Source organism: Branchiostoma belcheri, unplaced genomic scaffold, assembly GCF_001625305.1.
Source record: "Branchiostoma belcheri isolate BF01 breed outbred unplaced genomic scaffold, Haploidv18h27 scaffold9, whole genome shotgun sequence".
NCBI lineage: Eukaryota > Metazoa > Chordata > Leptocardii > Amphioxiformes > Branchiostomatidae > Branchiostoma > Branchiostoma belcheri.
The window spans coordinates 4031381-4047742 of record NW_017804575.1 but is presented as its reverse complement, the minus strand read 5'-3'; the positions used below and the strand labels follow the sequence as shown (position 1 = coordinate 4047742).

The 16362-nt window shown below is 42.6% G+C and overlaps 1 protein-coding gene across 1 annotated transcript in view; it reads right to left on the bottom strand.

Moving 5' to 3' along the window:
• Positions 1–423: 423 nt before the first annotated feature.
• Positions 424–16362, bottom strand: part of LOC109487643 (protein furry homolog) — a 57202-nt gene continuing 41263 nt past the window's right edge. The window contains 18 exon segments of the mRNA XM_019791648.1: positions 424–700; positions 1018–1315; positions 1972–2082; positions 3680–3706; positions 4052–4099; positions 5148–5246; positions 5587–5651; positions 6186–6270; positions 6929–7124; positions 7576–7763; positions 9204–9356; positions 9927–9944; positions 11617–11808; positions 13251–13325; positions 13571–13810; positions 14390–14584; positions 15142–15450; positions 15965–16062. Of these exon segments, the coding sequence (XP_019647207.1) occupies positions 540–700; positions 1018–1315; positions 1972–2082; positions 3680–3706; positions 4052–4099; positions 5148–5246; positions 5587–5651; positions 6186–6270; positions 6929–7124; positions 7576–7763; positions 9204–9356; positions 9927–9944; positions 11617–11808; positions 13251–13325; positions 13571–13810; positions 14390–14584; positions 15142–15450; positions 15965–16062 (2558 nt within the window). The 3' untranslated portion in view covers positions 424–539.

Here is a 16362-nt window from a genome sequence, read left to right as displayed (position 1 = left end):
CTCTTAACACAGTGTTGTCTTGATCTGACTCGTGGGTCAACAAGAAGTGGTCTACAAACTACTTTCTATCCGGTAGAACTCCCAGCTTAGATGGAATCATTTTGGCAAAAATGTTTGGAAGAAGGACTAGAGAAAGAAAAATATTAGTGAATAAAATAAATAAATTGGGGAGGGAGGAATACAAAGGGTTTTTATCAGTTGTATGATAGCAGCCTAAAATTTAAGTTGCTCAGTTGCAATAGGGCCAATTTATATTTTTATGTTTACCTTTGCAGAAGGAAAACATTGCTTTTGCTCTGTGTCTTCTTCTTCTTGTCCAAGCAAATAAAGTCAATGACCTGAACCAGACGTCTGTCACCATGGTAACTGGTGTTGGGTTACATCATGTTGCAATTTTATAGCAGGAGGGATTTAGACTCCTGTCACCATATAATATATTATATGAATGTGTTTGAGTAAGAATTAACAGAGCAGATCATATGCAAAGGTAAACATTATGCATTTGCTTTGCAAATTAAACATTTCTACTACAACTGCTACTATAGGTTGGTAGTTGGGGATGGGCTGGAAGGGGAGGATTGGGGAGACTTTGGGGGGAGTTCCAGTAACTTGAGGGAGGACAGCAGCTGGATGTTGACCTCCATCAGCCGATGACAGACGCCAGAGAGGTCAGTATCCGCTCGGGTCATCACAAGGACACCTGGAACAGGTCAGAGGTGAAAGGTCACTACAAAAGCACCTGTAAGAGTGTTTGCAACCATGTCAGCAAGTGCAAGTATTGGCAATGTACTGTATACTTTCAAACAGTAACTGGAAACCAGACTTGATCAAGAAATAGCAAAAAAATTTTTATTCAGAAATAGACCAAATGCCAGCATCATCTATTGATATGATAATTCTTTGTAACAAAAGCATCAGTACTTTCACAATGAGAAGTGCATAGCACTATTACTTAGCTAGCTGCTACATCATAAGGTATAATATAACACAATGGATTAGAGTGAGATATACATGTACCTGTTTTGTTGTCGGCCACATGTTTACAGAACAGTGCCAGCAGGTACTCCATATCATCCTCATCCGCAGAACCAAACACCAGGTTGGGCCACATGGACCTGAATGCCCTGATGAGCTGTACACAGGTGGTCAGCTGTCCGTTCTTCAGGTTCTCCAGCAGGCTGTCCTCTGCCACCTGGCGTGACAGCGACACCGTGTCCACCTGCCCCACCTGCGACACGCTCCCGTTGTCCACATCGTAGATGGCCTGCTGCAGCCGCGCCTTCAGGTCCGTCGCGTCGCGGGAGAAGTCTGTCACCTGGAGTGGGAGGAATGCACGTGGAGCAAGCTTTAGTCTCCTAAGCAAGTACTGCGCCTGTGCAAAACTCCCATTTTCACGGTTTTCATTTTTTCGATTTTTTTTATTTTTTTATTTCTGGTCAACGTTGCATCAGAATTTTGCCTGATGTCGATTTTTTCCGACATGACATTTGGAAACTATAAACAGAGTGTTAACCTTATATGCGCAAATACGACCTTATATGAGACATTCTGCCAATTTGAAAGTGCTATGCACATACAATACTGGTTTCGCGCAGGTGCAGTATGTTTAGCCTGGGTGCCATCTGATTTGTAACGGCTACCCCGAAAAAATCAAATTTTTTCGGGGTAGCCGTTACAAATCGGATGGCACCCAGGCTACAGTATTTTCTGCCGACGTGCTAGATTACTGGAGGCATTTCTCCCCTCTTGAATCCACTGGATGTTCTTACAATTGAGGACATATAGAATTTCCTGCCATAGGGAAAGGGTAGAGAAATTTTTCATAATCTATGATTCAATTTACATAGTGTTCTCATTAGGAGTACATTCCCTGCCATAGACAGGTATCATGTTTTCACCTGAGGTGAAGACAGGTGTGAAGAGGGATACTACTGCCACCTTAATGTCCAGCTGTAGGTGCATTTCACATACCTGTGGTGCATTTGCCGCTGTGGATAGCAGTTTGACCAGCTTGGAGTAACTCTGGAACAGCAGTAGCAGCTGGAAGTGCAGCTTGTACAGGTGCCGACACAGCTCGATTTGCTGTGAAAAAAACAAGATCACTGAAGGTCAAAGTCAACAAAAAGACAAGGTCAACATCTAAACAAACATGCCCAAAGCTGATATCTACAGCCAGCTTTAAATAGATTTCAGTTTAGTCATTTTTCTTTGTGCAATTGTTCATTTTGCGACTTCAGAAGTGAAAGAAGAGCAACATGCTTTTTTTATAGATTTTGGAAACATTCAAAGACAGGCTTTTTTTAGTCAGTGTAGCCCAAACTTAGCAAAGCCAAACATAGACCTTGCCACAAGGTCTTTGATGCTAAGCAGTGTTGTTAAACATTAACATAGATCTGCCCATACTGCATGTATGTGGTGTACTGTATTGAGCTGTTGGACATTGGATGGCCACAACATATGGTGGAATGTAGAGATATCACATCACAGTCACAACATCAACTTACAAGACACAGTTCCTGGTGAGAGAGGCAGTGGGGAGGGGGGTGGAAAGACAAAAAGCATCAACAGTACGGGTGAAAAATTCTGCCTTCCTTTTTCCACAAGTACAGACTAGTGTTCCTCTACGTAATATTGTAAAGATGTAGTAATTATGTTTCAGTAGTATGAATGCCTGTCAAAATGTCTAATTTGCTATCTGTAGTTTGATAGGAAACTGCTAGGGGCATTTCACTATCCTGCAAATGCTGGATCATCGTGTTACACCTAATCTGTAATATTCCAATGGTCAGTGATTTAAACTGCCAAAAGCCTTTAAAATGAATTATTTTTATCATGAAAGTTCATCTGTGTTGGTAGTTACATGTTCAAAGTTAAAACTTTTGGTCCAACACAAAAAATTCTCTCACCTAGAGCTTTCGACCAGTCACTCTGGTCTTCCTCAGTAGACTGACCCAGTGGAGCTTGTCACTTGGCTTCTTTGAAGTGTGGCGTCTACCAGATACCTTTGACCAAGTGTTGACGTCACACATCAAAGAAGCCACGTGACAAGCTCTAGGTAATTTTCGTGTTGGACCAAAAGTTTTAACTTTAAACATGAATTATTTTTAGTTATTCTATAGAAAAAGGATTGCACTGGTTACTTCCAGTACTGATCATAATCTGATCATTACTAAATGTTATACAAGAAGTTGTCATACATAGAAACAACACAAACACCAAGACCGGTCAAAACATGCTTAAGGTCCCTGTCACAGTCAGGACCTTGCTACAACTTCCTCCCAACCACTTACCAACCAAGGTCAGCAATGTGCTAGCCTGGAGTCCAGCCTTGTTAGCTTTGGTCCGCTCCCCAAGATCCACTACCCAGCCAACAAAATAGCCTGGCATCCATCCTATTCTAGCTCCAGTTTGCTCCTCTCATCACATCCAAGCAGAATATGTATGACTTTCCCAACTTTTTTGTCAAGATTCATAGTTGGCTGGCACTGGCAACTTTTAAAGACTGGTAGACGACATCGCCAACCAAATCCCAACCTTGCTTATGACTAACAACCATAATCAGAGATGGTCAGGAGGCCATGGTTGGCTTAAAATGTGTGACAGGGACTTAAAACACAGACTTACACCCACATGTTCAAATACAACATGACATACTAGTATTATTTTAAAGCTTTCCTACCTGCTGTTCTCCATTGCCTCCAGCCTCCTGTAGTGACAACAAGAAACCTGAGTCAGATCAAAGGAACCCAAGAGAAATACCTTTACCAAAATCATGTCTCTGACATAATGATGAGAAATAAGCTTGAATCAGTAGCTCAAAAATCCAGCCATTTTTGAATATCAAAATCATAGCCATTTCTGAATATTAAAATCAGTGGAAAAAACAAGGTTTGAACATTTAAGTCAAAGACTGGAAAAGGGACGTTTTGCCAAATCAAAGTGGCTGTTAGAATGGATATGTAACACTGACCTTAAAACTCCTACATTTGTAATAGGGAGTGTAGTACATAGAAGATTCAAAACACTAGAACTTAAGTTTCAAGCAACTCACCTCTCCAAGGGACTGTCTTTTCAACGACTCCTTTATCTTGTCAAGACACTGGAAAAAGACGTGGCTAGGTCAGTCATCTTTATCCTCCATCAGAATAAAGTATATGGATACAACCTGGCTTGGAAAATGTAGACACTCATATATGCTGATGGTGTGGCAGGCATGTGTGCAGATGGTGTTCAGTACCAGGAACAGTTATGTGTATTTATTTATGTGGCTAGTGTTCAGCACCAAGGACAGGCATCAGTATCAGTGTGTAGAGAGTGTTCAGCACCAAGGACAGACATTTATATATGTGAGTGAATAGTGTTCAGCATCAAGGATAGGCACCAGTATCTGCGTGTGGATAGTGTTCAGCACCAAGGACAGGCACCAGTATCTGTGTGGATAGTGTTCAGCACCAAGGACAGGCATGTATATCTGTGTGTGGATAGTGTTCAGCACCAAGGACAGGCATGTATATCTGTGTGTAGATAGTGTTCAGCACCAAGGACAGGCATGTATATCTGTGTGTGGATAGTGTTCAGCATCAAGGACAGGTATATATATCTGTGTGTGGATAGTGTTCAACACCGAGGACAGGCATGTATATCTGTGTGTGTGAATAGTGTTCAGCACCAAGGACAGGCATCAGTATCTGCGTGTGGATAGTGTTCAGCACCAAGGACAGGCACCAGTATCTGTGTGTGGATAGTGTTCAGCACCAAGGACAGGCACCAGTATCTGTGTGGATAGTGTTCAGCACCAAGGACAGGCATCACTATCTGTGTTTGGATAGTGTTCAGCACCAAGGACAGGCATATATATCTGTGTGTGGATTGTGTTCAGCACCAAGGACAGGCATGTGTTTTTGTGGGCAAATAGTGTGAATCATTAAGAATGGGCATTTGTATATGTGCGTAGATAGTGTTCAGCACCAAGGGCAGCGATGTGTATCTGTGTGTTAATGGTGTTCATCATTGGGAAAGTTCTTTTCAAGAAGATAAATTTGAAATCGATTTATGAAATTAACGTACTGCGCTTTAACATGCTGTATCTGTATCGGTATAGCCGGTATAATCGCCCTTCGGCGTAACACACCAGCTGAATACCATACCTCGACAGTGGCGTCCCTCTTGCAGATGTAGGTGTCGTAGTGCTCCTGTATCTCCAGCACTGCAAACTTGTGCCTCTCCAGCAGCTTACATGACAGGATCTGGACACACACAAACACAAGGCAACATCAATACATACTGTACAGTACAAATACTTTGAAAAATCCTTTTCTATAACTTCAGGGGCACAATGACAGAACTATTACATACTATCAGAAAAAGCATGCTTCTTGTCGCATGATGACTTTGTTGTCTTAGTTTTGAAGTAATGCATACAGTTATTAGGTTCAGCAGATTCTTTTCCTTGTTTTAAATCTTAATCTATGTTATCAATTTTCTTTTAATTGTTTCAGTACAAAAAACAACTTAACGACAATATGGACAATCTTCAATATGTGAATATGGATAGCATTCCCGTAGCATGAAGCAACGAAGACGTACCGTTTCTGTGTCGGTGAAGATGTGAGGACACTCTGCCTGTGACACCAGCAACTCCAACATATTCAGTAAGAATGGTCAAGGAAACAGAACAAATCAAACTCTTTCTGTAACAGAGACATATGTCTCAATGGGTCCTACTATAGTAGCTAGCTAATTTCTCATAACAGGACCATCCTATTGAGAGCACCAACACAAATTACAGATGCCATATGCTAAATTGAATGTTAGGGAGAAATTCTTCAGTGTGAGAGTAATTCAGGCATGGAACAAGCTCCCAACGGAGACTGTAAGTCAGTGGAACATTATCAGATTCAAGAACAGCATTGACAAAATACATATTCACATAGGAACTGCAAAAGGCTACACACCCACTTGCTCCTTTCTCTCTGCAATTCAGGCAAATTCTATTACTGAGCACACCTACTCAGTTGTTACTGATAAAAACTTCTGATTTCAAGTCTTTGATGGCAAGAATTGAATGGATATAAAACAGTTACTGCATCATAACTATATACATGCCAGCTGTGTATGTCCCCTCCTGAGATAGAGCACCTTAGACTGACAGTACAAGTTAGAGCTGTTGCTCAGAGAAAGGATATGGAACTGTGAGGCAATGCCTCGGAGCTTGTCCCCCAGGTAGTTACAACATTCTCTGGTCAGGTTGTAGAACCTTCTCCTGGTGATCTGGGGGAAAAACACAATTACAATTCAGTATCATATCATCCAACCAACCAACCATCCATTGATTCATCAACCCATCTAATGATTGATTAACCCATCCCTCTGTTCTGCAAAGTTACATTTCCTCATCCACTACAACCCCTACAGAGCCCCTTGGCTCACCCTGTGCAAATGACTGGAAGGTGTTTATAGCACGTCTCATTGTTGTCTGACAGTATCAACCCCACATGCATAATAAATGGTTTATTTTTCAAACTTTAGCTGTGCAATCGCAGCCTTTTATAGCGCTGAATTGATGCAGGGTTTACAATCACATAATACACACTGATACATATAACATATTTGCTCCACACACTTTTGTAGAATTGTTGCAAGGGTCTGTGTGACTGGCACCACCAGGTACCTCAATACAACTTTCCCCAACCGAAGTTAGGTACCCATTCACACCTGGGTGGAGTGAGGAAAGTCGTGTTAAGTGCCTTCCCCAAGTGCACAACGTCGGGGCGCATGTCAAGACATGTCCCTGGTACAACTCGGGATCGAACCCGGGTCTCGCCGTTTCATAGTCGAACGCTCTACCACTACATCACCTGACGCCACATGTGCATGAGCCCCCCTCCCTCACCACAATTCACCAGTACTTCCCAACAGATTGTCTCACCCTGTAGAGTCGCGCGAACAGTTGGAAGGTGTTGACGGCACACGTCCCGTTGTTGTCTGACAGGATCAGCCCCACGTGGGTGAGCCACACCTCCTCTATCTCGTCCATGGAGATCGGCAGGAACTCGGATGTCAGCGATGAGAAATGTGGTGACGTGCCAGGACTTGTGTCTGCACCGTCACCCTCGCTACACACACTGGAAAACAAAACGAAGACAATTAATTTATACATCTAGAAGACATACATGTACATGCAAATGGCTTCAATATCCTTCACATTTTTGGAGAATGTTTGATTTTTCTTGCACGTTCGCTAAAACAGAGGACATTCTCAATCATCTTTTAAATTCCTGTTGACCCTCAAATGACCTTGAAATGGACAAGCATTGGACTGACCTTGAAATGGAGAGGTCAATCTACTGACCTTGAAATGGAGAGGTCAATCTACTGACCTTGAAATGGAGAGGGCAATCTACTGACCTTGAAATGGAGAGGGCAATCTACTGACCTTGAAATGGAGACGGCAATCTACTGACCTTGAAATGGAGACGGCAATCTACTGACCTTGAAATGGAGACGGCAATCTACTGACCTTGAATTGGAGACGGCAATCTACTGACCTTGAAACAGAGAGTGTAGTGGACTGACCTTGAAATGGAAAGGGCACTGGACTGGTCCTTGTGCACTTCCATGCTGATTGGTTCAGAGGGCAGCTGGTCGTCCGTCCCGTCGGCGGTGTCGGCTGTGTTGGTGGGGTGGAGCGGCTTGTGCTCCGCCGAGGCGCTGGGCAGGTTGTCTATCGTCGCTGGCAAGGCCTCCTCACTTGGGGAGATACTCTATACAGAACATACGCACATCTGTCAGTAGACGTACAAAAAGACAGGCATGAGTATATATGTGTGGATAGTGTTCAGCACAAGGACAGGCATGTGTATATACAATGTATGTGTGGATGGTGTTCAGCACCAAGGACAGGCATGTGTATATATGTGTGGATGATGTTCAGCACCAAGGACAGGCATGAGTATATATGTGTGGATGGTGTTCAGCACCAAGGACAGGCATGTATATATGTGTGGATGGTGTTCAGCACCAAGGACAGGCATGTGTATTTATGTGTGGATAGTGTTCAGCACCATGGACAGGCATGTATATATGTGTGGATGGTGTTCAGCACCAAGGACAGGCATGTATATATGTGTGGATGGTGTTCAGCACCAAGGACAGGCATGTGTATTTATGTGTGGATGGTGTTCAGACCATGGACAGGCATGTATATATGTGTGGATGGTGTTCAGCACCAAGGACAGGCATGTATATATGTGTGGATGGTGTTCAGCACCAAGGACAGGCATGTGTATATCTGTGTGTGGGTGGTGTTCAGCACCAAGGACAGGCATGTGTATATACAATGTATGTGTGGATGGTGTTCAGCTCCAGGGACAGGCATGTGTATATACAATGTATGTGTGGATGGTGTTCAGCACCAAGGACAGGCACCAGTATCTGTGTATATCTAAGTGTGTGGATGGTGTCCATCATTGAAAAAGCTCTTTCCATGAAGATAAATTTGCACCTTAACAAAAACAAAACTGATAGGCTTGGACCAATTTATTCTATCACTTCTGACTTTTTTCATTTGCAATGTAGACATTTCATAATCTACATTTTCCTTGGACTAACACTGCTTCATACATACAACAATTGGTTTCATATCTGTATGGTTTAGTTATTAGGCAATAAACAAACATCAGAAATAAAGCAATCAAATTGGAACTTCAATACGATTATACATGTACACAGACAGCAGTTCACTTCTGCATTGTGACTTGTTTGTTTGTTTAGTTATTTAACCAGGAAATACATGTCGCCTATTGGCGGTTTTCAAAGATTCCTGGGGGGTTACCCCAACAAAACTACATGACATTATAATTATAACAAAAGATTAAAGATGAACTAACAAAGGTCAACTATAAAATAGATAAACTTATCGTAAACAAGACGAAATCGTAACTAACTCAACAATCAAATGAAATAAGGTAACATAGAAGTAATTATAATCGTTCAGATATCAAATCATAATGGTAGATAATCAAAAGGTATGTCAACTTAAAAGTAAATAACTAAAAGTGGAGTTTGCATATCAATGGAAAGAAATATAAATAATCAAATCAAAGAGCCATGGAAAGTCAAATAATACAGAAGTAACGGAACAAGTTGACCTTGGTATATCAGTGTCCAGTAGTTATATATTGTCATCACCATAAAAAACGTACCTCATCATCCGATGACTCGTCCTTCATGTCAGCGGAGGCCAGACTGGGCACGCTCCCGGACAGCTGACACCCCTGCAGCGACCCCTCGCCGTTTTCCACGCTGTCAAGCGACCGTCGGCGCACGCCCCAGTTAAAGTTGTCCAAACCTTCCGACTAAAAGAGACACAGACATAGCATAAATTTTCTTGAAAACTGCTTTTCCTTTTTCGACTTCAGTAAATAATGACGTACATACATTGAAACACAGCACTGCACACACACACATGTACATTGAACTGGAGGCCAAATATTATTCAGCATCACAAAACCACAATCTTCATTTCAGACTGTTTTCTTTTGTCAGTCAGTGTGTAAATCGTTGCAAACTTCAAGGCCCACTCCCACGACCTTGGTGTGCAGCTTGAAGGTCATGAATCATCTTATTCACACAGAGGTTTCTCAACGTCCCTTCTTCTTGCTTTCTTTTAGTAAAGACACGTACAAGAAGACTGAAGGGCAAGCATTCCTTATTTTCAATTGGACTGAAATGCCAAGATGCCCTGAAACCATGACAGCAGAACTGTCCACTTCACACATTCAAAATATCATGTTTCAAGAATCAGAATCAAAATGCTCAGAGAAACCAGCAGAAAAGCAGTGAAAGGCTTGGGATGTGAGAACTGATAGGCAGTGGGAACGCGCCACATCGCACACCCAGCATGGTGAGGTTACCTAGCGACGTACCTGCCTTCCGCTGGAGTTCTGTCCGACAAGAGAAGCCAGTTAGGGTTAGAGAAGAGAGAAACGATTAGTGGGGAGGACAGAAGTGCAAAGGTCACCCTCGGATGTGTTCTACAGAACCCTCAGCCCAGCAAAACACCTCTTAGAAATAATAGAATTGTTCACAAGAGTAGTGTTGCCAGGTAGTGAGCATTCTACAGAACACCTGGTCTATGTGCTAGGAGGGTACGTGCACCTACAGTGATCTATAGTAACGTCTACCAGAATGCTAAAGTACGGACAAAGAGGTGTTTTTCAAACGTAACTTTCCAGTATAATCATGAAAATGCCTTTTTGCTCAATATTTCAGAACCATAATTTTGCCACAGCAATTTAATCTATGTCTGATACTTTGTGTGGATATCATGTTAACAACCAAGTCTATAGAGTGACAGACATACATCAGATGATATAAACACAGATAGACAAAGACAATACTAGGATCACATATCCTCTTGCAACTCAATCCATTTGTACAAACCAGAATACAGACTGAAACAGCATATTGGCAGAACGTACTGTGCCTGCACGAAACCTGCATTGACCCGTTATGTCTTGACTAGAGCTGTGTACCTAAACAAATTTTAGGTACAGGTACAGGTACAGGTACACAGGTTTAGGTACAGGTCCGGACCTGAACCTGTACCTGAACAATTCGACCAATTTATATGCTCTTCTGAACTCATTCAATAACAAAAAAAACATTAATAAACTTGATAGTTAAGGTTTATTCTTTGTTTATGGCGAATGCTCAGATAAAATATAGGCAAAACTAAGATGTTTTGTTTTCATGAACACACTGTCCTTACACAGATACCCATTGTGGACCAGCTATTTACACATTTGAGGTCACAAATAGGCATAAAATTGGTGTGAAATTGTTTAGGTACAGTACCGGTACTGAGGGATTAGGTATTTTGGACCTGTACCTAATCAATTTTTCCGGTACAGTATCGGTACTGCGTACCGGTACACAGCTCTAGTCTTGACCCATTACGTCTATGGGCAGAATGTCTCGTTTAAGGTTGTATTCATGCATTTAAGGATGACATCAACTCTATAGTTTTCAAATGTTGTGTGCTACAAGATATCGTCTGCGACGGGCAGAATTTTGTTGCAATGTTGACCAAACATCCGACAAATATCCCCCGACTAGTGGCCGAATGGAATAAACTAGAAATGCCAATTAGGGCCTTGGGGGTTGCAGCATCAAGTCAGTCTGACATATTGCAATTCAAACGGTGTCTTGTCCAGTCAGTAATCAGCAAGTTCCAGGACAACTTTGACACAGACAACATATGTACATGGTCTGCGGCTTGCAGGTGTGGAACATGCATAGCGTTAAGACCTCGCTGACATTTACGTAGAATGATATTTGATTTATTAATGTCCATATTTTTGTATGTATGTTTATGTATTGCTTTCATAATGTGTTTAAATCCAATGCTGTTTTATACTGTTTTTATTGATGTAATTAGGGGAGGGAGCTGGTAAAGGTGACCCACCTGTTCTCCCTCCCCCTCCATGCATGTGCTGGAAAATTCTAAATAAACAAACAAAAAACATGAAAAATCCGGGGTTTCATACAGGTGCAGTGCGTTCTACCGAAATGCTGATTGAAGCAACACTCATCACACAGAACAGATTTTTTCACCTCAGCCTCCTCTAGTTCTGCATCCAGAAAGTCAAAGTCCTTAAAGATGAAGTGTTGTCCGCTCTCGCCGCTCGTACCTTCCTCCATCTTGTTGTCGCTAGGTAACAGGTCGGGCGGGGACACCTCATCACTGGACGAGTACATGCTGGTCTGTCTGTCCAGGGCCAGGTCACTACTGGAGCTGAAGATCACCTGAAGGACAACAGAACATGGTTCTTAAAGGAACTTGTGTTACATGTACCTGTCCTTTTTGCAATTTTGGGAGAAACCTGCACCTCATGAACTACAAATGTATTGTTGATAGCTTCATTGCAATTTGAAAGGTACCCACAAGTAGTAAAGTTAGCCAAAATAACACTGAACGTCTAACATTGCTCGTTTCTACCTCTTAAAGGACAAATCCAATACTTTCAGTTTTGGGGCCTTTCCACCCAAAATCCTATTTGTAAATGGTGATTTATTGGTTTCTGCCAACCCCGCACATATTCGCGGTTATATCTGACCCGCTCGATGTTCCCCGGCAACAGACCGATTGTCCGCTAGGCGGCGCAGCGACTGTAGATTTGACGTCACCGTTTCCATTCTGCTACTAGCGAAAACAATCATGGCGGGCGCATCTGGACTGCATCGGCTGTGAAACCCTTCCGTTTTGAGCCACAGACAGACAGTAGTGGTGACTCTGACCCCGATCCAGGCGATGAGAACGTTTGGGATGGAGGTGACGTGGAGATAGAGCGTTGGAGGTTGGGGAACCGGGACTGGTGCCGCTGTGGAAACTGCCTGGAATTGCGAGCTCTGTACGGGAGTGTTTGTTGCCACGACTTGCCAGACACTGTTAAAAAAGAACGTCGGTCCAGACCACCCATGCATTAGAAACCACCCTGACTTCGATGTGATTCTCCACCCGGCAAACCTCCGAACTTTGCTGATTTTTCGTTGGGATCTGATCCGGCAGGGCGTGCAGGAGCCGGTCTCTAACAGGTCGGTACCACGGTTTGTTTACGTTGCACTCAACCCTTTGACAAATTTATTTACATCGATCGTCCAACCTCCAACGCTCTGTCTCCACGTCACCTCCTTCCCAAACGTTCTCATTGCCTGGATCGGGGTCAGAGTCACCACTACTGTCTGTCTGTGGCTCAAAACGGAAGGGTTTCACAGCCGATGCAGTCCAGATGCGCCCGCCATGATTGTTTTCGCTAGTAGCAGAATGGAAACGGTGACGTCAAATCTACAGTCGCTGCGCCGCCTAGCGGACAATCGGTCTGTTGCCGGGGAACATCGGGCGGGTCAGATATAACTGCAAATATGTGCGGGGTTGGCAGAAACCAATAAATCACCATTTACAAATAGGATTTTGGGTGGAAAGGCCCCAAAACTGAAAGTATTGGATTTGTCCTTTAAGTTAGGGCTTCCATGTGTACATGCAAAAGAATTACATGCATATATGACATTGTTTGCAAGGCAAGTTTGGGAACAACAAGAACAAAAAACAGATAAAAGGACCAGTGCAGGTTAGACATCAGGAATAACTCTGATCTTACCCAGCATTATCCTGCATATGCATACTTTAGACATAGTGGAATTTCGATCTCTGAAAGTTATTATGAAGTAAAGACGATTATTGTACTCACTGAGGGACTCTTAGGCAGTCCAACATTTTGCCCACAGTTGGACAGCACGTTGACAAGCCGCTCTCTTGTTCGCCTCTGGAAGACAAAAATCAAGGTTGACTTACTGTTCAGCATGTTAAGAAAGGATGACACGGTCGAGAATACGTAAAACAGCCTCTAACTGGAGACCTAATGGGAAAAGAAAAACAGGCAGACCAAAAACTTGGAGAAGAACCAGGCCAAGGACAGATCCAGATGGAAGAAAAAAAGTCACGGCCTTATGTCTTGCAAGGGATGAAGAGGATATTAAGTAGGTATTGCTCTTTCAGCACTCCTTGTACCTGAGACAGGTGAGGTTTTTTCCAGCAGACAGGGATCATGCAGGAGCCGTGTCCGACAGCGGTGCTGGCTGAGGACAGGGTGGATGTGTTGGAGGAGGACTGGCGCTGACTGGAGCTGTCCCCGCTGTCGTGCGCTGCCTTGCTGTCCTCATCAGCGTCGTCTGCGCCGTCCTCTATCGTGATCTCCACCACGTCGGGCTGAGCTTGCGGGGACTGGACACGGCGGCCGATAATCGGTGTCTGTCCATGGCGGATAACAAGTAGATGATCAGTACCACTATTCTCAATGTGGTAGCTTCTGAACAATGGCACATTTACTGATAATCTTGAATTGAAAGTTCATCTGTGTTGGTACAGATGAACTATTATGAATGGTTTATAGTAGTAAAAAACAAGAAGCATTTCACAGTCTGCCTACTGAATACAGTCACTCCTTTACATGTACTTAAAATCACAATTCTTTACTTAAACTAAAAAATTACAAACAACATTGAACAACAATTTAAGTCTCAAAAAGTCCTCCGTGTTGCACAATCACGCAGTATTCAAATCATTCAGCTCAGTCTAGCAAAGTAGGGAATTGATGAGTTCCAATATCGTTTAGTTCTGGTAGAAGCCATTATGAAACAAATTTAAACTGCAATTTTCAACACAATGGATTCTTTTGAAAAAATTATAGCTCAAACTTGTTTCATAATGATAATCTTGAAGTGAAATTAGACAAAATCTGCTAAAACCAGCAGCTATAAGAAGTTACTGTAAAATTATTTACAATGATGTATTATAACAATTTTAAAATGAAAGAATGTAAAAAGCGACCTGTGAGACATCGAAGCGGAACTCGAGTGTGGGACCCGGCAGGTCTCTCTTGACTGGACACACGTCGATGTCGGTGAGGGACAGAGAACTCTCCTTGATGTCCTTGAGCTCAGGGATGTCCTCGGGACTGACCAGCGTAGACGACCTTTGAACTGCAAGCTTCAGGATGTTCAACGATTCCTGCCAGTGGTTACTCTAGAGTAGATATATAAACAAAGTGATTATCATATGGCTAAAAACTCAAAAATTCTGCACCAAACCTACATTTTAATGAGCCACAAGTTAGTATTAACAGTAAACCCTGAAGAGGATGACAGTCACTACAGTTTCAAACTAAGATTCCAAATTTGCAGTAACTGTTATGTATGATAATTATATTATCCAGTCTTACAACCAATTAACATGCAGGCACCCTACAGGTTGGAAAAATTTGTGTCAGCATGCAACCAGTCCTACTATTGATTATGTTTACCGAAGGAAAACTCTGTTTTTGCTACGTTTTTTTCCTTCTTCTCCAAACAGTGACCTCTGACCTGCCTGAACCAGACTGTCTCTCACCATGGTAACTGGTATTGGGATACATAATGTTGCAATTTTACAGTAGGAGGGATTTAGACTCCTGTCACCATATATGTGAATGTGTTTGAGTAAGAATTAACAGAGCAGACCATATGCAAAGGTAAACATTATGCCTTTGCTTTGCAAATGTTACTTTTCTAGTTATACTATCAGGAGCAAGTACATGTTGTTACCTGGACGTATTTGGCAATGATGCGCAGGAGGTCAGCATTCATCTGGTGGATCGGGGCAGTGCCGAGGTCAACCTGGTGCAGCAGACTGTAGAGCAGCTGCAGCACGGCCTGCTGGGTACCCATCATGCCCTTCTCCAGGATCTCCACCAGGAAGGTGAGCAGAGTGAGGCTGATGTCGGAGTACGCGTCGTGGAGGTACTTACACACGGCAGACACCCACGACTTACAGGGCTTCCCGAAGGTGTGGTTACTGTACAGGCTCATGATGTGCGCAAGGTTGTGCAGCTTTTTACTCTTCTCTAAACAAACCTGAGGAAAACAAACAAACAAACAAACACTCAAGTAAACAACCACTCAAGATGCAAGCCAGGCTATGCAGCATCTTAAGGAGGCCATATATATCAGAGCACTTCAGCCTTCACTTAATAGAGATGGTGGACGATATAAACTCTCTGGCACTTTTGATCAATTGCTTACGACACGTATCAGTAAAATCTCGTGTGAATAAGGTCACGTGTTTGTAAACCGTAATTCTCGCGAGATCACGTTGTGAAGTGATTGGTCATTAATTATCCTGATGAAGGCAACAGTGGTCGCTGAAAATTTGATCCCTGTACATATTGTGTGTTGGAATAAAGTTCAACCTTTTACTATGATTACTACCAACACAGATGAACTTTCATGATAATATGCAGCATCTTTCTCACTTCTGAGCATATATAATGAAAACAATCAAAGAATCGTTACTAATCGTTAACAAACAAAAACATCTTACACATGTGGTAAACTTAAATGGGACAGTATAGTTTTACTCAAGTCTCACCTCTGCAATGTTCTCAGCACACTCAGTACAGAACTTGTCTGGACTGTCGTAGTGATTTATCAGGTATGGCATCAGTGCAAGGACATTCAGGGGAAAACCTGGATAAATATATCAACTTGTTAAACCTGTTAAACACATGGGAGATACTAGCAACAAACAGAACACTCTGGAGACAGGAAGTTAAGTCCTGCTGAGCGCAACATTTGTCGTTATGCACATACAGTACCATCTATATAGCACCCTGTATAGGTACGATTTGGGGGTATTTCTCGCAGAAAACGCATCACACCGCAGCGAAACGCAACGAATGCGGAAGTAACAATGCCACTGCAGGGCAAAAATATTTGGGGGTCTATGATCTAATTAAGACATGAAATTATTGAAAAATATTGTGCCAG